Raw genomic sequence first — 24553 nt, 5'->3', positions numbered from 1 at the left:
AAAGAAGAAGAAATTGCACATTTAGTGGTGCTCATTAAGATCAGCTAATTTCTACTGAACAAAAGACTTGTAACCAGACGTGAAGCCAAAAATAGGAGGTTGCAAATATTGCTCAAGTGTGTGGGAATCTACTGCTGAATAGAAGTGCTTTGGCTGTGGTGGTTTAAAAACATGTTATTATGCTTTGGCCTAATTATACGTGGATGTGGAGGCCGTCATTTTGGTCCCATTGAGCCGGATATTTAACCTAAGGCCTGAAAAAAAAGCATGAGATGATAAGGATTGTTTTTCTCATCAAAGCTGTAATTTAAATGTGGAAACATTCTAAGACTAAGTTTGGATCCAGGTGTGAATTTACGTCATATTTCTATAAGGGTGGAGAAAATGTAAAGAAAATGTGAAGGACAGGCCTTTGTCCATACACAGGCTGGCAGCAGCTGTGTTTGGCCACTTTCTTAAAATCCGAACCAGGGGGATTTGGTTGCAGTGGAATCTCGAGTATCTGTATTCACTGCTTTTGTCTGGCGCAGTTTAACATGGCTGTTGTTTCCTGCAGGGGAATAACCCTGTTGTCCGTGTGCAGAAATTACAGCACAGGACAGAGAGCTATAGATGGAGTCTGAAGACACAGACAGGTGTGAGCCAGACAGTGTGACCGCCATGTTGCCTCTGAGAAGAAAGGAGCCCGGCCTTTCCTCAGAAGAGCTGTGTGCTGACGAGACAACAGCTGCGAGGGGTCAGTGGGGCCTTGACAGCACAGCGCCAACAGTTACAACCATGTCACGCCTTATAATATGACACATCTGTCAGCTCTTTTTGCTATGAAACCTGAGCTAATCACTTGCAATCGCTGCTGCACGTTATGATGATCTAATGTGTACAGTAGAGAAATCTGAGAAGAAATTAATATGTTTGAAATCACGGCCTGTTACAGTTAAAAGACAATTCTATATGTGTATGTTTTCACACAACAAGATATTTTATTCCTGGATCCTGATCTGAGAGAAAATCCAAGGCAAAAACATTAATCATCCGAATCTCATATTCTACAGAGGAATTTGACTTGTCACTTGAATGCAACAGCAAGAGGTAAAGCCTATTTGTCAGACAGCAACGGTTTAAAATTGAGTTGGACAGATCTTTAATTAATATGGATACTTCCACATCTCAGTCTGTAATTGGCTGAGTGGTGCTTCTGTGAGACACCTGACAACTGTGTGCTTTTGACCTCATGGAATCTCCTAATATTTTAATTCATTGCATACAAGTTATTATGTACATTGGTTAAAACATGAACTACTTCCTTTAGAAACTGTGCAGTAGTTACAGTCTATTTACTTTTGGACTATTCCATGCATTTACTATTTTAAATTATTTCCCCATTTTTTTAAATGCTTTATAATGACACACTTTAAAAGTAGTTACTGTCTATTTCAGTGACTTAACATCCAAAGTATACAAACAACATGATATTCTTAATCACATCTCACAAATACTCTAAAGTAAGTCCTGCACTGATCCAACAGCACACAACACAGTAAAAAGTCAATGAAGAGGTCACATATTTAGGATATAGATGCCTGTTTGTTATGTTTCCTGAAACGCATGGGAAATATTTTCCATTTTTCCCCTCAACTTTCCAGCGTTGTTACTGACTGACTTGAGTCAGTTCCCATTCCTTTGTCTCTGATAAGAGAGAGAAAAATGTGCTTGGTGGGCCCAGCAGCTCAGACTGCATTGTTTTAGACCAGTAAATGTTAAGTTGCACCCTTTCCTGTCTCGCAAGCAACACAAACTCACTCGACATTTAAGTGAGACTGTCAGCTTTTGGTAATGAACCTAAGCTACAGTACCTGCAGCAGCCCCTAAGGCCGTCTCAATCTCGCCTTCAATTAAAGGTATTCATTATGATGAGCAAGCCCCCCCTATTTAACGTCTGGGCCTGAAAGGAACTGGCATCAGGCAAGGTGTCCTATTCACTCCCTTAAACCCCAGCCTGGTGGGTTTTATAAAGCTTTTCTTTGTTGGAATAGTTACCAAACTTTCTCCATTGATTCCCTCTGGATAAGGCTAATTCACTATGAACATACTAATATTACTTTTTGTCAAGAGGGCGTTGTACTTTACAACAGACCTGTTAGTTCCTGGAATTAGGGAAGCCAAATAAAAATAACAGTTCTCTCTTGGTTTTAAAATGCGTGCAACTTCCTCCTGTGGATACAACACACCATACTGACAGAAAACAGGTCTTACATAAGCTCCTACAATGCTCTTCTTGGCCACCACAAAGATGAGGCAGATAAAAATGGCCGAGCCCAGCATGCTGACAGCACAAACGAGGGGGTCAGCTCTCTCTGTCTTCTGGCGGCACAGGCGTGTGGTGGCTGCCCCAATGACCACGCCTAACAGCCCTGTCACACATGTGATCCCCCCGAAGATTAGACTAGACAGGAGGGGAGGAAATAACAAGTTGTTAAGTCATGCAACCATTCAGATCGATTTAAGCACATTTTAATAATAGCATAGTTTAACAGAAATGGTGCCAAATTGATATACATCCAGAATTATTACATTTACAGAATTTAACTTAAATCCCGTTGATCATGCTTTGTACATGTGTGATTTCTTTCTTTTACAGTGTTTCAGGTGACACAAGTCAAACAAAAGCATCAGAGCCCACACTTTGTTTTCAGCCATTAACCTCCCACCTGTCTGTGCTACTGCAGATCTCTTTCGTGCAGGCCTCTGCTGTTTTCTGCACCACCTGGGCTCTGACAAGGTACAGAGGAATCCACATACCAAATGCACCTGTGGCAAAGGACACCGCCGACGTTGCCAGGGAGGAGAACACATAGCTCCGACTGGCCACAAGGAAACACAAGGACACACAAAATCAATTTGGTGATTATCTTGGCACACAAAAAAATAAACTTACATCTGTTATCTCACCTCACTTAATGTTGAACAAGATTATATTTATCTCTTAAAGGTGAGAAAGTAAGTATACAAAGCTGCTCTGATGCTAAATGAAAAGTAACGTGAGACAAAATGCAGCTGAAGTTGTCAGGTTTGACATGACAGACAAAAATAACACAGTGCTTAAATGATTTTGGTGTTTGATTAGGCGGAGAACGTAGGAGTCTGTGTTGCTAAAAGTCACACTGTGGTGACTCAGTGACTGTTCACCTAAAACACCTCCAATAATCTGCATCTACATATGAAGTTAAAGACATATTTTTAAGACATCAGTCCAAAGGTCATATAATAACAAGGGTCTTCACTATCATAGATGCAAATCTCTCTTCAAAGTTTAGTAAGACTGTTGAGTGGTGGTGAGTAACGGAAACTGCTTTACACTATCTCTTTTGTTGACATTTCCATTCCTCTAATAGTTATTATGCATGTTGCACAGCTAATGCATGTCTCCAGTCAGTCATCAAGTGTAAGGTGAATTATTGGCTTGCATGGCTGTTAGTGATCTGCTGTAGGGGAATATCATTGGTCATTTTGGTAAATATGCCTTTCATGGATCAGGTAGGATGACAAACAGGCCAGTCTTCCAAAACCTGAATCTGAAAGCAGGTCTTACTTCTTGGCGAGCGCCTTCATGTCACAGAACCAGGAAGTGCGTGTCCTGATCCGTCCTCCCATCTGGTCGGCGCTGCCTCTCTTTGGTTCCGGCACAAAGAACAGGATCAAAGTTCCTGCTGTGATGCCTAAAAGTGGGGACACCTACCGAGACAAAAAAAGATGTATGGGGCTTCAGATCATGTTACCACATCATACTGACTGGTTATTCAAACTTGTCCAGGCTTGGGAGAGGTTTAGAGGGGACAAATGTGAAATGAACCGACAAAGAACAGTGTGTTTTTAATCTGAATAGACAGTGTTTACAGATGCGTCTGACATCTTATACAAGTCCTCTGGAGCTCAGAACATTGCCTCTACTTACTCTTGTTCATTGTGTGTGTGTGTTTCTAAGTGTGGCCCTGTCTATACACATACAAGATTCTAAAAAGAGTCATTTGGCTTTGAGAACTTCTTTGTGAGCACCAAGGTAAAAGCCTCATAAGTGCCCATCTGCTACTATGTTTCATGTCATCTTTTATGGGTGATGTGGTAACATGTTTGTGAATGTGTGTGTCTGTGTGAGGGGAAGACAAACACAAAAGGCAGGATGGGATGTGTGGTAAAGCATTTGTTTGAATAATACAAATGACTCACAAAAGCAAAACCAATTTCATCTGTCGGGGGAAATTCATCATATTATATTTTGTAGCTTATAAAAGACCATTTATATGCATAAATATTGTTGTTCCGTGAAACCTGTGTGTGTGAGTGGATGTAAATGTGTGTGTGTTTGTGTGTGTGTGAGCACGCCCACAAGTTTTTCATCGTTTCTCATTTACACAGTGCATATGGCCTCTCTCAGAGGTGTTAATAATGATAATGTCCTTTTCTTATACTGTATCTCCATCTTCTTCTGCTTGTGTGGAGCAACGTAATTGGATCAAGATCTACTTGAGAATTCTATAACGTGCTTTTAAACAGATGCAGCTTAAGGGAAGAAAAAGCATTTATTGTTGAAGAAAAATACTTTTAATTGTTAAGTGACTTCATCTGGGGTCTGTGACCTTTGACCTTGACTCCCACATAATCCAATAGAGGCCTGGATAGATGACAATCAAACAAATTAGCTAGTGCTCTGTGATTCACCTCATTTCTACGCATCACCTTTTTACCTCGTTCCAGTCCATTTTTCAGCGAGTTAGCTGGAACACGACAGGCCAAAACAAAAGGAAGTGCTACGGTGTTTTTTTTCCCCTTAACGAAGGATACTGCTGGACAAAAGCCGTTTCAAGTCTTGGCATTTGTTTTTCTTTGGAAGCCACAGGGGTGATTAATTGGCTTTTGAAACTGTTTTATTTGAATTTCATTGTAGCTGCTTTGGAACACAATGCCCCAGCTCATTGTTAAGGGTTTTTTTAGTGTTCCATCAAGGCAAGAAGAACTGGACTTCCTGTTTCCTCCAACCCAGAGAGCTGTCATCTTTAGGAATCCCCTTCCCCCATGGTCTGCTGATAGAATGTTTAATGTCTTCCTTTAAAAGTCTGTCTGTTCATAAGAAGAGTGAGATCATAATTTGTTCTAAGAGTTTTAAAAGCTGACCCCAAAGTGAGGGGCTCCTAGGTAGTCCTGTAAAGGCTGTCACTGGTCCTCTCCTTTACTATTGGCATGTCTTACAGAGCTGTTCCCCTCTAAATTGCTTTTTTCTCAAGTACTCAATAGAGTCCCTGTAAAACACTGCTATGGCAGTGATTTATGCTTCTTAGTCAACATCTGCGTCTTTTCCTGAGAAGATATTAAGTTTTGTCTCTGAAAGCAAAACCCCTATATCAGCAGATTTCTACAGATTCACTTCTCCTGGGCTGTGAAATTAGCATCCAATCAAAAGAGCTCCAGCTTAACGCTCTTGGAGCACCTTTTCTGAGCTAGTGCATAGAAACACATAGTTACCTGGTCAAACTAAAATCAGGCTCCTTGATCTTTCACTGCCCCATGACAAGGCAGGCGCAGTGCATTCACTAATACATATTTTCACTTCTTAAATATCACTGATGTAAAAATATTTATAATAATTGTTGACTCACTGCATCAAACATGTCTCCTCCTGTTTGGTTTGCAAACCATGGGTACTCCATAAAAATAACTATTACTGCACGGGTTCTATTGTTATTTTTACTATGACTTTCTCTGAATAGCATCTTCTCCCTAAATACGTTTTACTAAACATGATCACTTGCACCATGCTGGTGATTATTGCTGTAGTGGCTCCTGTGCTTTTTGATGACAAAAGAACACATCTGCTTAACCAATCACAAGCATGAAAGTGTATTTATTTTTAGTATCATGTCCTGAGCCCACATTTCCCTTATGGAGCTTCTTGAAAAAACAATAACAGTAAAAATAGAACCATGGCACCCATTTACGTAGTTGCTTTTGTAAAAAAGGCACTACAGCAAAGCCGAGGAAGAACTGACACCTTCTTATTCAGCGAGTTCGACATTGATCCAGCTTCCCCAAAGATGAAGTCTTTGGGTAAAGTGTAATAAAAGATAAACGCGTTTACAGCAGCTCAGAAACACAAGCTTGGATCAGCCTTGATGTTTAATAGAAATCCACTCTCCTTGCAGCAGCCGTCAGATCACACCTGAACCTCTGCAGCTTTGTAGTTTGAACACATTGTAGAAGATAAGTGAATTTGATGCAGACATTTTTAGAAAGGCTGGAGCTGATGTTGACATGGGTTTTGATTTGTGTGTGAGTTATTCACCTTCTAGCGCTTTCTCTTCTGTCACTTCCCTGTAATATCAGAGCCTGGTTGGCCTCTACAGCCACATGTGCCCCCTCCGCAAATGCTTTCTTCAAGTCTGACCCCTTTCACCCCCCTATCCACGACAGGCCTCAGCAACAAACCCTGCAGTAAGGACTTTTCATATGGCTTTGTGTGTGTGTGTTTGAGTGTGTATGCGCAATTGTGGGTTATAATAACGATGCTCTTACCCTCAGTGCCCAATGCCAGTCTCCTGCTGCCTCCTTGGCACTGGAACCCAGGATATAACCAAGCCCACTGCAGAGAAACACAAAAGCTACATTTTAGCAACACACATAATCATGTACGTTACTTCCTGAACCGCGTTATATATAAAGCATATGAGTCAGTCTGTCATTTCCCTCACTTAAGCTTAAGCCTACACTACACACATCCTGTTTGGAGTCTGATTAAATCGGCAATGAGTGTTGGCTGCTTCACATGAAGAGCTTATATCAGTTTTACTGATTAAAGCACCGGTAGCAACTTGGTTGGTTGGTCTATTTGTGGACGTGTGATTTGTGCCTGTAATCACAAAATCCAGGTGCAACATTACAGCTTAACAGAGTAGAAGTCTAACATGGTTGTCTGGCCAAAGGCTGTGTGTAGTTACTGTATAATTCAATTTTAGCAGAGTTAAAAAGCGTTTATGTGTGTGACGTGTGTGTGTGTGTGTGTGTGTGTGTGTATTATAGTGACACGCAGCCTGCAGGTAGAGCTAAAGGACAGATGTCTCTGTTTCTACAAAAATTGATTGGAGTGCAGATTGGACCAATAGGTGGATGATCAAATGTAACAAACAGGACATCAGAGTTGGTTCTTATCAGCGCTGGCTGCCAAAAGGTCAAACCATGTGTAACAGGTTTTACACAACATACTCAGACACAGACACAACTCAGAGCAAAAGGGGAACGAGTCTGCGGCAATGCTTCCATGGTTAGTTCTCCAAAAATAACATCACAGTACAAACAGGCAGTTCAGACAGCATATGATATATCCAGTGGGTGACTAACAGCTAATGTTATCAGGGTGTTTGGAAAGTTCAACAACACCAATAAAACTTAAGCATGAGTTAAATGCTCACATCAAACACGGGGATGGTACTGAACCCTGTCCATGGTTAAAAAACTATGGACAAAAAAATAAACAGGCGGACAGGGGAATACATTTCCTTTAAATCTGGTCTAATTCCTGAGGTCACTTCCTGGAAATGGTTACAACAACCTTAGCAAAGACAAAACAAGTGGGAGATTGGATAGGAAATGTGACTGTGCTTTACTAAGCCCCACTCTTTCACCTTCTATTGTCTATGTTGCTGGGCAGTTTACTGTGACCCAAACATTTTGGCAGCTCAAAACATGACCGCTCATGGGACAGTTTGTCCTTCCTTTCTTACTAAACACTTATGACTACTACACTGTATGATTTATGGAGCTATAATTAATCATCACTAAATTTTGATCTGCAACAACAAATTGACAGCAAATGACAATGTAATTGCAACATAAGGTTGACATCTACAGTGCTGCACATTTCCCTGTTCCTTTTCTTTTATGTGATTCTGTGTGCAGGAGCTGAAAAACAGCACAGCATGCAGCAGCTCAAGTGCATGCTGTTAGGATCTGTACAGTATATAATGATAACTCTCAAGTGGCTTCTATCCACCGGTACATTCATCTTTTATTGCTTGTCTTTGTTTGTTTTCTCCCAGTGGCCTTTTTTCTGACTGAATGAACTGAAAAGGCTGGAGATTTAAGCTTAATAATACCTCATACCCCCACATCCCCAAGCCACATCTGCAAAAAACCTTCCACCCTGCTTTGAGATTCACACGAGCTCTTTGTGTGGTTGCTGCAACAGCAAAAAAGAGCAAAAGATAGGAGCGAGGCTGACCTTCTCTATTTCAGGATCCTGTAATTCTAATTATCTATTTTAATGCTCCTATTTTAATTCCTGTGCAACCTTGGATTTAGTACTTGAAGAAAGGATGAAATTAAATTGAACATTATCACTCAATATTTTATAAACGTCTGCATCATCGTCTCAAAGAAAATACAATATTTATTTCCAGCATCTGCTGCAATAATGCCAGTCTGTCTGGATCTTACCTTCCCAATGGGATGGCCAGGTAGAACACAGAGAGCATCATGGTGCGGCTGTTGTTAGTGAACAGGTCCCCAATGATAGTGGGAGAGATGGAGGAGTAGCTGGACTCACCAATGCCCACCAGACCCCTGGACAGCACAAAGAGCCAGTAGTACTGCAGAGAGGGGGAAAGAAAAACACAAAGGTAAGGAGGAAATATGAGTTTTGTTACCAAACACAGCAGGGGAACATTCTGTCAGTGTTAACCCAACAGTGATTTATGTTGTTTTCATCTGCAGTGTTTCATTTTGAGTAATTGCCACAAGGAAAAAAAACAGCTCAAGTCTACTTTTATCTCCCAAAGTTTACTGATACCCTACTGATTAAGCAACCAAGTGTGCTAGAGTACATAGAAACACTTCTTCAATATAAAGCTTTCACAGTGAGCTCGAGCCTTTCAGTGCTGAGAGATTGTCATACCATTCTCAGCTTTCTTGGAACATCTTGGTTGATCACCCAAAACAAAAAGCTATACTAAATTTTCGTATTAATGCATAATCATTTTTATCATCTTTAATAATTACAGGATAAAAAGGTGAATACCTAAAAGGCTTTTACAGGAGCACACATGTTAGGAGGGGCACCTATGTAGGCAGCTGGATTGTTAACTGTTTCCATGGCAACAGCAACTCACCAGGCACCAATATCTGCTTGTGGAGGTGCAAAGAAATCTGATTCCCCCACACAGTGGAACAATGCAAGTTGCAAATATTGGCCGCATAATTAATATACTGTGTCTTATCCCATGAGTAAAATGGGTTGCATATTGAACCTATGCAACATAATGTGGCAATGAGGTCACTTTATTTCATATTGGTTGGGGGGGGTAGAGTAGCCATCCACCAAATACAGGGTCAGTTGTCGGTCTTCTGGTCCCACCCAGCTACATGCCAAAGTGTCCTTGGCCAAGATGCTGAATATCAAGTTGCTCTTAATATGTCAAGTGAGCCCCTTGCATGGTCACCGGTGTATGAATAGGTGAATTTAAAGCAGGCTTTGGATAAAAGTATTAGGTAGGCAGAAGATTTTCAAGTTTCTTTTTTCAAGTGTGTGGAAAAGTCAGCAGTGTAAGATTAATAAAGGGGCTGTCAGTCTTAAGTTTTGAAATATACGTAAACAGCTGTGTTTATGGTTGGTCCCAACCAAGCTTTCACTGTGATGTTTGCCACATTGTTTTGAATGATCCAAAGACAGACTATTTTTTTTAATGGCTCACCATTTAGTGGGATTATGATGGTAGCTCTATGTGTGTGTGTGTGTTTGTGTGTGTGTGTGGGTGTGTGTGTGTTGCTGTGCTTGTTTGTGTGGTCACCTTGTTGCCAGAAATGCTAGTAGCAATGACAAAAAAAAAGCTCCATAGAGCGTTGCCAGAAAAACACCACAAAAATGAGGTTTAGAGACCATAAAAGCAGCCTGAAGATCACAAAAAGATAAAAGATAATAAGGGGGTTTAAAAAAATCTACTTCGCTTTAACTGTTTTCAACCCGTTTTCAGACAAATCCTAAAGCTGCTCTGCGAAGCTGTTTAGGCACTGTGGTGTTTTGAGCTGCTAACATCAGCTTGATCACATAATGTTTGCAGAGAACAACATTAGTCCAGAAAACATTACAGGCATTTTATTTGATTTATGCTTTTTTCATTTTACAGTATGGGCCTCTAATGACTTGACACGTGGCAGCTGACTGACACACAAAAGGATTTTTGATCCTTGCAGCCAGGCCTCATTAAACAATAGTATTAAATTATCATTATCCATCTCAGCTTGTTTATGTTCATGAGAAAAGAATAAATGAAGTGACTGTTTTCTAGTCCACGGCGGTAACCAATGATGAACTTAGAAGAGCTGTAGGTTGTTGCAACATATCTTTTTCACCCCTTTGGCTAACAGTCAGAAGCATTAATAAGCCACAGAGATCCACTAATACCTTTGAATTTTGACCCACAAATTATTATTTGTCGGGCAAAGATGTGTTGCGGTCATGCAGAAAAAATGGACATCTGTTATTAAGAAACTGATTCAAATCTTTCAAAAACTGCCCCATAGAGTCTTAAATGCACAATGAGAGGACTCACTTTTAACTGGTCATCAACATTTTATTTCCTTCCTCATGGCGACAGTGACATATCATCATTACACCAGAGCCATCTCATTTAGTCTCCTGTGATTGACAAGCTAAGGAACACATAACTTGAGCATGGAATTAAAAGTTTGAGGCAAAAACTGAGGGCACTGAAGATCATTCTCCAGCTCCTCAAGAGAAGGCAGCTGCCTTTGTGTCATTAGTCAGAGTGGAAGAGGCTCCTCATTTCAGCTTAACCATAAGCATACTGAATGTATTTCCTGCTGAGGCATAAGCCAAAAGGCTGCCATCTTGTCCTGTAGCACACAAGTCCATACACAAATCCATAGGGGATTTAAATCAAAGGACGCCCTTCTGACACCATCAACATCTTTGAGTTGTCATTTCCTTTCAGAGCTGTGGCCTGGAGAGCTCCGGCATCGTACGGGCTTACTCACTGGAGAGTCAAGGCTGCTGGACTCCATGACGCTGCTTTGCAGACATGTGGTACACACATTTACCAGTGGCACATCTCTCTGCCAATCAAGTCATCAGTTTGTCCAGTTTTTATTACCACTGTCTATCATATCTGTATAATGAAATCTGTCTACACACACACAGTGCCCATAACAGTAATGTAATGACTACTTGCTGCGGGCTTCCCCCTCCCCCCACATCCTCACCAACACAAGAATAATGTTATTGTTTAATGTGTCCTACGCCGCCCAGCACACTGGGCTTTGAGAGATATCAAATCTAAATCCCGTTGTCAAGATGCAGTGAAACCACAGAGTCTTATCTTCTGAAGCATTGTAATTGAGACAACGCTGAGGCATGGGCCTTCATTAGCTGATTGGCTGGTAGCCAGTGAGAGAGAGGGAAAGAGAGGGAGGGAGCCATGAAGAATGGCTACAAAGGCTAAGCGGGTGTCTGACTTAACAAGAGCGTCATTTCATTTCACTAGCTTTAACATCAAGCATATCCAGATCATATGAGAATAATTAGCTCGTCAGTGGAGACCGTATCACAGCCACAGAAGCCTAACAGAATAACACTGGAGCTCTTGTGTTTCTGTCAGAGCGTATGCAATGCCATACCTCTTTACTGATGAAGGAGCTCAACAGAGTTACAATAGACCAGAAGAAAATGCCACAGCTCAGGATGACCTTTCTGTTGAAGCGGTCGCCCAGGTAACCGAAGATGGGAGCTGCCACCATGAAGCTGCAGATGAAGACTGCGGAGGGAAAAAAAGGAAGAAGAAAATGTTACTTGAATATGCTGACAGAAAATGATTTTCAGTGATGGATATTTGCATTCTCGTTGTGTTACTTTAATTGCACATTCCAGTAAAAACCTTCAAAATTGAACTGCCAAGTTTGTCTGCTCCCACGGTCTGCTTATTAAGTCAAGACCTGTCCAGATAAACTGTGTGATAGCAGTCAGCCAGAAACACACAGTGAAGGACTGCCAGAGGACACCGCTACTCAATTCCAACCAGTTAGGATTCCATCATAATTCACCTACACATGCTACAAGGAACCTGGCAAAAGAATATTAGCTAGAGATGATGTGGCAGCGTGTAATGACACTGAGAAAGGCAATGTGGGTTGTATCGGATTCAATTTGTGAACAGAAGCAAGGGGGAGATGTTGTACAAATGTTAAAAGTACAGAGTAAGTAGTAAATAAGTAGTTTCCAAATACAGTACCACACTGCCAGGGCTTAATATAATGACTAGTGAAATTACAGTAAAAATAGAAGACATTTCATAGCAACACATCACACACCAGCATTGATTCTTTCCCACTCTACTCCTGGGAAAGGACTGAGATGACTGTGTGGCCACAGATAATTCTTCCATTTCCTACAACTGATCTTATGTCACAGTAAAAGGAACACTTGCTTTAATTGCCCCACTGCTGACTGGGCAACTAGGCCTCATATGCAGGGCTTTTAGTCAATATTTATGGGGAGAACCAAGCAAAACAGTCCTGAATCTTTAATGCTCTCAAACGGAGTTTTGTCCCTTTGCAGAAGAGAAAGGGCAGAGATGTTACTGTTGACAGCAGTGAGGGGAGCTGGGGAGGCAGGCTGCAGTTTTTTTTGACACATCATCAGCATAAACATGGAGAGGAGGAGAGGATATGAGTGAAAAAGAGAGGAGGGGTGTTATATAAGACAGCGGCCTCACAGTCCCACAGCTGCTGAGGCCAACCAACAGGATAAGGGACGGTAATCAGATTATAGCATAACTGTAGTTTTGAACATGCGATATGATGGCATGAGAAAAAGGGAAAACATTTCTTTCATAACCTGACAGTCACCAAAAAACTGTGTAAAAAGAATAACAATTTAGCAGCTATTTAAATGAAATAACTCCAGGCAGGTATTTCAGTCTGTTATGAACAACTGCAATACAGTATTTTATTAATGCTCAATTCAAACTGTATTTCAACTAGCATAATTTTATAATTCTGTACTACAAAAAATACGACAATAACAAGCACATAAAAATAGCTTAAAGTTGATCCATTCAAATGAATAACTAATCAGTTTTGAGTAACCATTCATAGAAAGGAGCAAAGAACAGAACAGTCTGCACCTCATCATCGCATTGCCTAAGGAAATACAGAATAACCATGATGGCACTGATTTCCAAATTTAGTTTTTGAATAAATTCTAAAACACAGCGTCAACACTGCTCATTCATTTTTTTTTTACATCTTGACTCAAAATGTAAAAAAGGCTTTATACAATGATTATACAATTACACATCTAGTTCTTTGAAATTATCTGAGATTATACACAGGAAACAGCAATACAGAGTTCAGCTGCTGTGATACCACTGTGACTTGTGGAGCAAAAGAATAAATCATTTTACATCCATTTTACAAAGTGAAATGTAATCTGAAATCTAATTTAAATCTAATTTGCTCTATTATTAATTAATGAATCAATTATGGTTTGGGTTTTCACAGATGGATTCGTTACAGATAATGAGTCTCTCCCACCTCGGCCCTTTGTTTTCACTATCTGCGTATTGCTGCCTGCATTTTCCTCCTGCTCTCCCTTACTGAAGCCCCCATCCCAGGCATTTACTGTATGTGGCTACTGTAAGTGCTGCAGGTCTATTGCATAATGCCAAATAACTTTGATGAGTGCTCTGTGAAGGCCTGGCTCTCTCTTAAGAGCTTAACCAACTCACCCTGTAGCCACTGCCCAGCTGGAGTAACCCATGTATGTACGCACGGACGCAGACACACACACACACACACACACACACACAAAGCAGGGTGGTGTGCTGTGCATACTGGAGATAAGATAAAGGAGAGAACACCCACCACCAGCTGGTCCACATGGGGTTTAAAACTCAGTCATTATTTTTATTTCTATTGAGCAGTTTTTCAAAACATACTTACCCTTTTTATGTGTCTTCTTTCATGCAAAGTTTTAACATGCTACACCATTTTCAAGGCTCTATCAAGACATGGAAAAAGAGGTCTTGACAGTCTGCTCACATTTATTTTATATTAACCTTGCTGCTTTCTGATCAGGGGAAAGGAAGCTCTTGTTTTGTATATATTTGTTTTTATGTGTTTGGCACGAACTTAACTTTGGTTTAAAAAAAGAGACAACACCTAGTCCTCAAATTAAAAAAAAGAAAAAGAAAAAGAAAAAAGGTATCTTTAATACTGCTTTGAGCTTTCATCTATTGAAAAGTTAAAGTGTATTGGCTCTTGACGGGTCTATTGTGCAATGACTGTCAGAAAACATTTTCTCAAGAAACGAATTTGAACTCAAAGAGAAATATGGTAATGACTTACTGTCACACCTCAGTTACAAATATGCTTTCTTTACTTGACAAGAGTCATCTGGGAATGTTGTACCTTGGTAAGTTTCACTTTTGCTGCAGGTTGTCTAGTTATCTTTGACCTGATTTGTTGGTCCAAAAGAGACTAAGATGTCTGGAATCTGCCTTTGTCCAGTGTGATTATGAGGCATGTCCTGTCTAGAAGAACAAGACTCTCCATAAAACATGTCAATGTAAAGAAAAGAAGATTAATTCATCTAATGTCACACAAATTTGTTTCAAAATAGATGTTGTCACTCAGACTGGATGCACACAGACATCGCATGTAACCTTAATGGAGGTTTGTCTACTCCCAGGAAATGTCCTGTCACTACAAACCCTCTTCTGTCAGTCCTGACTGAAGGCTGAAGAAGAGTCCAAATAACATCTTACATTGTTGTGTCATACATTGACACAACGATTTCCTCCTAATTTTGAGAGATCTTGTATGTTTTCCTTCCTTCTGACACTACATCAAATGTTATTTATGGGATTGTATTAAAAAGATAAAAGAGTTGTCTGCTGCAGAACCTGTAATTTTTTGTATGCAGCACACTGACATTGCTTTCAACGTTTGTCTTGATTAATGAGAATGAACTTACAGTAGTGACAGGAAAATAAATGTCTTCAGTCTATTTCGAGACATTGTAGGAAGGACATACAAACCACAACTGACAATAAGTCCAGGTCACACCCAAAACTCTCAGTACAGCCAGTGAGAATTGGAAGGCTCCTTCTCTGAAGGAGAATGTTGTGGCCTGAAAGACTTTAAATGGCCCTGCTGACAGGTAGCAGGAAAGGTTTGACTGACGTACAGTAAACAGCTCCTAAATGAGAAAAAAATATTACCCGCCCTCACAAATCACATTCCTCTTTTCACAACTATTGTCTCTCTGTGGATTCTTGTTTATGTAGTGGAGCACCACAAGTCCACATTGTTTGTGTGATCATACCGTGGCAGATAAGTTCTGACTAGTCTCCAAAGATGGTAATCTTTAATTTTTTTAAAAAGAGCCAAGCAGCAGGAAAACCTTTCATTTAATGTACACAGTCTGCACTGCAACATAACTGGTTAAGTTTCATAACCTCATTTAGAAGACAATGGTCTGCTTTGACAGGGTTTTCAGACAGTGACCAACTTTTACAACACGCCAACTCACTAACGTTTGAGCCAAGAGCAACATTATTCTCACTTCTATTTATATCTTGACACATTAATTAATATTCCGTCAAAAACATGCAACAGATGAACTTAAAGTTAAACTTTTCAGAGTTTCAGATTAAGTAAAATTATAGGATATATTCCTGAAGATTGAGCAGTGGTGTTGTTGCTGCTGTAATTATGATAGCTATCAATGACGGCATGACATGAACATCTGTCCCTGAAAGAAGTAACTCAACCATAGGCTGGAAAACAATTAAACAACAGTTAAAACAATGTCAGCTTTTCTTGACATCCTGCCTTTCTCAATAAGGTTATGTAACACATTCTCCTCTATTAGCTTAACAAATAGGTCAGTTCCTCGTAAACCATTGTTGATTTCCAAAGGTTAAGAAAAACGTTTTCTTTCCGGCCTGATGTCTTCATCAGACCCTGATGAAGACAACAGGCCGAAAATCTCTGGTCATATAAAGTTATAAAGTTGTTCAGCACTGCACTTGTTGCAAGTGCTTCAAAATTTTACGATAACTTATTAATGTCTTTGCATCGTACTACATAGACCCCATGGAGCCCAGTCTAGAAAATGTTTTGTATTGCAAAGCCTTTATAGATCAGATAATTTAACCAATTTTATTCCTTTTTTTAATCTATTTTATTCTCTTTGTAACAGGGGTTTAAAGGAAAAACTTTACATTTTGTTGAACTGTGTACTATAGATAAAAGAGATACCAGCAGGCAACTGTTATTCATATTTTCTTCCCACGGAGTATACAAAGCATTTTAATTTTAGTCTTATTGTAGATAGGAGTGCCAAACCTGTTCTGATGCTCTTCAAATTCCAAATAAGATGCTACACATATTTCTCACAGTCACTCAGTGAGCAAATTGCATCAATTACCAGAGACTTAGGACATTCCATAGGAGAACAATGGCTGTGCTGCAAGTCTGAAAGCAGGTGAAAAAACAGGTATACTGGAGAACTAAAGTTAGGTATTTCGGTTTATCATTACTGTTGTTATGGTAATGTTAGACCCAGGATGAATCATGATTTGTTTTTCTGCTGATGAACTCTTTATGCCCCGGACAAAACCAAAAGAATAAGAGAAGTCAAATGTTTTTTCATCAATAAACAAACCTGTCTCTTTATTATGTGTTGTATTGTTATTATGTACTCTTTAACAATTATGGGTCATAGTGAGATGATAGAAAAGGCTTTTCTCTTTAAAAATAATGGCTGGGTGGTTACACTGGTTGGTCAAACCATGGATCAATTCGTTGGGTAGAAACAGAAAATAATGACACTGAATGCAACTCAACTCAAAAATGGAATACAATCAAGCTGCACCCCCAGGGACCCCCCCACTCCATAAATAAACATGCACACACAGACAGAGAGTAGAAACAGCGGACATCCAGCCCTCCCTTCGATTGGCCAGCAGAACAATACCCTTGAGATGACTCACCCTGTATGATTCAATACCACTGTGAATAGAGCATCAGGAGGGGAGACAGACACATAAGTATGCGTGTGTGTGAATGTGTGTGATTGATATTCACAGAGCCTGTGCAGATACATTTCCCTATGAAACACTAGTTTCCCATGAAGAGAGCACCTGAAAGGCTCTGCATCCGGTGGTGGGATACCAAATGCTTACCAGCCCATTTGATCCTTTTTTTAAAGAAAAATCATTCATCTTGAGGGTGACTGACAGTGATTTAGATTAAAAAAGTGGGAATGAAGGTTCTCAAAGGTACTGTACTAAATACAGTGCAGCCTATCCCCTACCAGATTCAATGCTGTGTACTGCTGCCTTCAACGGCTCCCCCTAAGCTCCACCTCAGAGATTAGACTGTAGAAGTAGATGAGGTTTTTCATAGATTCAAGAGTTCCAGCTTAAGGAAAAAAAGGCACTTTTTTTTACTTAATATACAACTTAAGTGGTACGCTGATACACATAAAGAAAAGCAAAGTGCGAAACTAAAGAGAAATTCTTTCAGGCATGTTTGATTCCTGACAATGAAAGTGTCCATCAGTACGTGTTACTGACATGGCAACAAGTCGTCTGCTTTCACACCTGGTCTACAGTCTAGTTTGTTTATGAAAAGACAGGACAGCCTTCTACAAGGGATGCAAACCATTAACCCGAGGTAAAAAAAAAAAATCACAGCGTTATCATTGTCTCATTATCATTGTGCTAAAAGTCAGCTCTAATCAATTCAGACGCCTATAAATTTCCTCTTTTCATTTTACCTTTTGAAAGTTGCCAATTATGTATTCTCTGCTACACAGTAGCTCAAATCACTGTCATCGCTGTGCTGTGAAACTTGACAGTCAGGAAAGACACCCTAAACAAGGGACAGCAGTTTGAGGAATTTGAATTTCCGACAGCTGCCAAAGAGATTAATAAGACGAGTAAGAGGAACACATCCTTTCTGCATGTCTGTACATTTCTGCAGGCTGGGCGTTGTCAGTGTTCAGAGCCATTTACCACAAAGCCAAGTGTCATTTTAACCTGTTCACCGTGGACAAAGTGTGCATCAGTGTGTGTGTTTGTGTGTGTGTGTGTGTGTGTAAGTAATGGTATTTCCCTCGACTCTCCTCCACCTGTTTGCTGCAACCGGTGGGGTTTGTATGAAGTAAACTGCTAGTAAAAGGTTCTGTATCCATGTCCTTTTTCCTGCTCAGCTTTTTTATTATCAATTTCATAAAGCTGTGCAGGACTATAGGTGTGTTACAATAAAAAAAGTCTACACACACATATGAAACTTTGCTGTTGCTATTTCTGTAAAATCCCTGCATGTCACTCTGGTTTTGTAGTAACTTACAACAATGATGATACATCTATGATTTATATGTGAGAATCGCCCTTATTTTAGCCTTTCAGGTTACCAGTTCAAATATTGTGCAGAAACACAACAGATAACCAAGATAACCTGTATACTGTATTCACATGTTCCGGTGATCTATGACAGAGATTCTGGTTTAGCTTTTTTCAGATTGGCTGGGATTTGATTCATAGCAAAAGCATTGAATTCTAAATGTGGGTAAGAAATGTTCAGTGTTTGTGGTATCAGTGTCTGTCATCTCAGCAAGAGAAAGCAAAACAAACAAAACAGGTGTCCTGATTTGAACTGATCATGTGTTTTTACAGTGTGTTCACACAGGCAAGCACCTGAAGTATTCCAATGGGACATGCTTTGTGAATTTTTGGTGAAATTACATGTAGATGAGCAGTGTAACAGTGTTAACACAGCACAGAGAAACATGATTAATGGAAACTGTAATTAGGTGTGCAATGCCATTCGGTAGTTATGAAATCTTTTTACATGATGACTCAGTATAAGTTTACTTAATGCAGTTAACAGGTAATCAGTATGATGCAAATAATAGTAATGCAGAGGTTGTAACAATAAAGTAAGTTGACTATACTGAATTGTGGCTGCCGAGACTCACAAGCATGCGTTTGTTTAATGTCAGCTCCGAGATTTACTCTGTCTCTGGTGCATTAAAGTATATTTATAAAAACACTATCTAATGTTATTTACTGGAGTTCCGGGCCTCATAAAAAGCTACTGTGTGTGTGTGTGTGTGTGTGTGTGTGTGTGTGTGTGTGTGTGTGTATCTGCTTCCTCGCCATGATATTTGGATGAAATAAGAACGAGATATCAATATTCATTATTACAAATTTTCTTACTGCTTGCTGAAAATAATCTGCACAAACATGAGAAAGGCACTACAACACAAAGTTGAATAAAGAAACTAAAAGCACTACAGTATCCTGCAGTCACTAATGTTGTCCAGTGCCCTGTGACAGTACTGTGCAATTTTTTCCATCAGGTGTGTAGTACCTGTTGAATTGGCAGCTTTGTTTCTTAGTCCAGTCATTCATGGGACTTCCCGTGGAGATTGAGACACATCGGTTTTAGCTGATTAGGAAGCATAGTCGAACAATGTATGAAACCAATAATGTCGCTGAAACATACTCATACATCACATTTCTTCCTTCCGCATTCTTTTTCATGTCGTGCCCCAAACATTTCTGCATTCCTCACATTTCTGATCACCACTAATTCTCTAAGAAATTCCTCCTTCACTTCACCAGTGTTGGATTACAAATGCGTTGGCTACAGTCTAATAAATGCCACATGCAGCCCTGGAAAATACCCATGCAGGAATCTTCTTATACTGGTTTCTGTCAGAATCAACGGCTAATTTCTGCAGAAGCTGCCATCAAGCATGAAGTAAAGCCAACTGAAACCCATTTTATTTTATTTTGTCTTTAAACTTTGCTCAGAGCTGATACCTTGTCTCCGCAGCTGTACCTGCTCAATGTGAGAGCTGCAGCTGGAGAGAATTACACACTACTCCAGGCTGTGGGGCAGGGGTGCGGTGGAACATCATCTTTTGCATATTTCTACCACATATTATAAGCAAAAACTTGTGGTTACAATAAAGAAAATTGCTTGCTTTTTGTTTTCCTAAAAACCAACAAGCAGTAGTGAGATGTCTAGAGATTCAGACTGATTCAAACTGCAGCATTAATAAAAACACATAGTTATTTGCTTCCCAGGGATATTTTCCTGTGGTTGGTGACATGGCACCAAGATGAGATGCAGCAGAGCGCTTGAGCTGAGGATGAAGGCTTTTTTCTGGCATTTTCCTGCCGCAACTACAGGAGCAGCTGACTTAATGACAATCTCTGGCTGAAATGACAGAGGACCCTGCTTGTCTGTGTTTGTGTTATTATATACTACCCTTGTTGTTGTGACTAATGGTTTCTGAAAACTGGGGCTGACACGCACAAAGAGCACATGGCCAGATTCTCTGCATTACTCATACCATCACACACACTTAAAGTGGTGAGTGAAAACAGCCCAAATGAGCACAAAGCAGCCTTGACCTTGGTGAGGGATGTATCAACCGTGGTGGACTAGGTGAGCTGTGGAGTGTGCGTGTTCCTAATCGATCTGTTGGCGTCACTTGAAGCAGAAAGAGCTGAGCAGCCTCACAAGGTGTCAAGCAATCGATCAGTGTTCAGCTTCTTTTTCAGAGAAACCAGAGGGATGATCACATGAATCCTGTCGCTATGAATGCTAAACCGCAACACAGCCCACCTGTCCAGGGTTTGCGCAGTTTCTTTTTTGCTGAGATAATAAGAAGTAACAAAAAAATAACGATGGGGCCATTAGACAGCATTTTTGTTTAATTGCCTTTAAAGTCCACATTGGATTGGCAGTGACTTGTCAGTAGGGCTATTGGTCCATTGACAACAAGTATAGGGGGAAGGAAACAAGGTGCAGAGTGCCAATCATCACCCAACAGCTGCCCTCCTCAGAGACATGGCCTATAAAAACAGCCTGACGTGGAGACACACACGCACACACTGCGATGCCGATGCATCATCAGGTCATCGTTCTATTCTTGTCGCAGCAGAAGAACAGCCACTGAACACCATTGCAATGCAATTATTTGGCTTTGGGAATCAAAAGTGGAAAGGATTAAGCCTCACTGCCATGCATGACCAGAACGGGGAAGTCACAGGTGGCTCTTCTTTCTCTCTTCATTTCCTTTCGTGTCTCTTCTCTAACTCCTATGAGGTGCCAGTGGGACTGACAGCGAGGCAGCAACAGCTGCCAAACTGCTGATAGAGAGGAAGTGTGGGAGAGAGAGAGCGAGCGACAGCAAGAGAGGATGTACCAAGTGATACCAATGACGGCGAGACACAAAATAGGAGCCACTCTGAGTGACCAAAACAGCTGATCAAGCACTGATAACTCAGCTTCCCACTGTGCAAATCAGAGAGGACTCTATTCCACAGTAGGGATTTGTGCCACTGATAAGCCTGTACACTTGGCTGCACTTCAGACCGTGGAAATACCAGCTGTAGTACAACATGGGATAAAACCCAAATTCTACCTGCTAAGTACAATGGTGTCTTCTTGTGGTCTCCGTTTAAAACTTTTTTTGTGGCTGGTTCAAGGCTGATGCGTTAGCAGAGCTCCATCCATAAATCTCAGAAAAGCACCTGTGGCCTCATTCCTGCAGCTCACACAGTGGCTAAACAGCAGACAGACACTGTGTTAAGACTGGGCCTCTGTGACTTGGTGTATGTGTAGGCACTGGTGTCGTGTTTCAGAAAAGGTGGGCAGCCACACACAACAGGGCACAGACAGTCTCTGAGCTGTTTTAAGTGCTAGCTCTGTATTAAGCACCAGCCCCTCTATAAATCCAGCCCGACTGACCTCAATAACTTAGATTCCATGCTAAACCAGTGGAGAATAATTAGTATGCCAGCTTCCAATATAGAACATAATTCAACCCACTTTTTTCTGATTAGCCTCCAAGCAGTTGGATACAATAACCTTAGCATGTTCACAAGAGGAGAAAGTCTTCTCTTCGATTTCTTAGTATTTTTAACAAAGTGCTCAAAAATGCTCTTAACCAAAGGTAATACCATCCAGGTGAACCCCTTCTCCTCTCCTTCTCTTCTTCCCTTCTTCCATTAACCTTTTTTTGCCCTGTGCCCTCGGGACTGGTCCTGTTCACAACTGTGGATGAGTGTCACTCATTTCAGATAGCTGCGGCCTGAGGGCCGTGTGCACAGAGGTCTGTCATTTGCAGAGTAAGCTGAGCTCAGACTGTTGTGGTGCACTGACAGGTCTGCTGAGTGCAGGTGAGGCCATCACCATATGCTGATGGACGGGGCCAGCAGCAGCTCCAGGCTTAAAATGCACACTATTAGCCCAACCTGACTGACAGCTACAAACACCTCATTCTCTTAGCCAGAGAGCCGAGACCTCAGCTCGTAAGGCAATAATGACACTTGCACAATAGAAATGAAAAAAATCACTGGTGCTGCAGAGACTAAGCTCACCACAGGGTATTTTCCATCCTTTAACATGCAACAAGATTTCTGCAGGGTGGTTTACACCACGGCACAGCAATAACGAACACTGTGCTATTCTGTCTCATGTTTTTTATTTTCCTGCCAGTGGGGTAGGATAATTCTAGATTTTCTTCTACAAATTAAAGCAAAAAAAAAAAAAAAAAAAAAAACTATGCTAATTTTCTGCTTGTTCAAGTAAAGAGTAAGTAGCTCAGACACGGTTGCATTTTCCAAGAGCAAACAACTTGTCAGTAAACAGCAGATATGGGAATTTTTTCATTCCAGTGGTTCTGATCAGGACCCAGAGAAATAGGCCAAAACTATCATATTTTCAAACTGAGCCAGAACAGAGTTCAGAAAGTAATTTCGACTTAGTCTTGTTTGTTCTAAGACTTGGATCTAGCAATGTGTGGTCAGTGTTTTTTTATTAAAAGTGTGAGGGTGACCTGGCAGCCAAGCAGACAAAGAGAGAAAGCCTCAGCACACACAACACCCACTGCCTGTAAAACACCTACGCTGGCAGTTTGCGTTCCCAGGTGGACGAAGGCTGCCAGGGTCGAGGGAGTGAAGTAGGCAAAGTTACCCTGGTCTGCAGGTGCACACAGAGGCAGGGATTGTTCCCTCAGGAGACAGAATGGAAGTGGAGAGCGGTAAACTGAAAAAGACATTGTGTAAACACATACATGCACACACTGACACCCTTCCTTCCAGCACCCTGATTACGTCAACCTCCTAACCTTTCCTTCACACCTATGCTCCCTGTCTGTGCCCATTCGGCCTCACAGCTCAAGGCCCAGATACCCAGCATTCCTCAGGCCAGTGTGAGTGAAGAGTTCACCTGGGGACCAGGGGCCACGAGGAGACTGAACAGTGAGAAGCCAAGACAGGCAACCAAAACCAAATGGAGAGTCAAACACCCTGAACAATTTCCTGTTTCTTGTTGAGATTTCATACTAATCAGACATCGATTTAAAATTTTACTGTATTTGGCTGAAAAACTATCAATGCCCTGTTTTCGACTTTGTTTTTTGCTTGTATTGGGTTGCAGGCATAAGAACCATTACCTGTTTTTAAAGGAACAACATAAATGTGACAGCAGATTGAGGTTATTGACTAATGCTGACATGAGGTTGCTAATAGAAAATTATGGCCTTTACACTAAAGTGAAAGATGGTGTAAATCGGCTTACTGACTGAAAAGTTAATAAAAATTACATCACTGATGTCTTTTCCTGCGGGATATTTTTGTGCTCAACAGACCATTGAGCTCACCCAAAGCTAGTCTAAGGAGAAAACACTGGGCGGCATTCTTTCCCCCTCAAACTCAATCCTGCTTGCTTGCTCTCAATGGAACTTTGTCTGTGAGTTTGAATGAGTCTGAGGGCACACGAGAGAGACAAGACTGGGTCCTGTCCTCCACTTAGAGGGTATTGCAAGGTATCTCCCTGAAAGGTGAATTCATTGGGTATCCTTTGGAGCAGGAAACCCTGCCCTGAGCCAGAGTCCTCAAACATGAACAGCCTGCCTGGCTCCTGATGTTGTTTTGCTTTCAGCTGACCTGCCCGGCTGCCAGCGCTGCTACTGCTGTGAGGAAAGGCTGTTCTTAAAACACTCTCATCTAGGTCAGCCTGCTATACAGTGGTGGTAAGTAAATGTACCAATTTAATAAACAGCTTAAAGAACAACTTTACCAATTTTCAATGTCTTACCTATGGTTCTAGTTTGTGGAGTACATGTACATAATACTTGTCAATGTTCCTCTGCCTTCCCTTTAAGATCACATCTCTGCTTCTTTCTAAAAAAGTGATCATCAAAAAACCTCCAGCGATTTGTTTTAGCTTGATGCAGAGATATAATTTAATAAAAGGATCCAGGACTTCACAACATCTGAGTATGAATGTGTTTCAGTGTTGAAAAAAAAAAGTTTTTTCACATATGTAGCTATGGGAAGAGACGTACCTGTTTGCAACAAGCCAATTCCACTGTCTGATACTCCATAATGCCGCTGAATGTCAAGCAGAACACCTGTAAACAAGAGGAGAGGGGGAAACATAAATGTGGTTTCTAGGCGTAATC

At 40.8% G+C, this 24553-nt stretch overlaps 1 protein-coding gene across 3 annotated transcripts in view; it reads right to left on the bottom strand.

Moving 5' to 3' along the window:
- The window catches only part of spns2 (SPNS lysolipid transporter 2, sphingosine-1-phosphate), a 54616-nt gene that overhangs the window by 12420 nt on the left and 17643 nt on the right, over positions 1–24553 (bottom strand). For 2 of the 3 annotated variants that reach the window (XM_067494148.1, XM_067494149.1), the window contains exons 2-8: positions 24437–24502; positions 11677–11813; positions 8482–8633; positions 6565–6631; positions 3590–3732; positions 2709–2861; positions 2254–2443 (exon numbers count right to left, since the gene is read on the bottom strand). In XM_067494148.1, coding sequence (XP_067350249.1) covers positions 2254–2443; positions 2709–2861; positions 3590–3732; positions 6565–6631; positions 8482–8633; positions 11677–11813; positions 24437–24502 — 908 coding nt within the window. Of the gene's footprint in view, positions 1–2253; positions 2444–2708; positions 2862–3589; positions 3733–6564; positions 6632–8481; positions 8634–11676; positions 11814–22993; positions 23013–24436; positions 24503–24553 lie in introns of those variants that run through there. The other variant, XM_067494150.1, reaches the window with a different exon arrangement.

Source organism: Channa argus, chromosome 24, assembly GCF_033026475.1.
Source record: "Channa argus isolate prfri chromosome 24, Channa argus male v1.0, whole genome shotgun sequence".
Lineage (NCBI taxonomy): Eukaryota > Metazoa > Chordata > Actinopteri > Anabantiformes > Channidae > Channa > Channa argus.
This window is presented reverse-complemented; position numbering and strand designations above follow the sequence as displayed.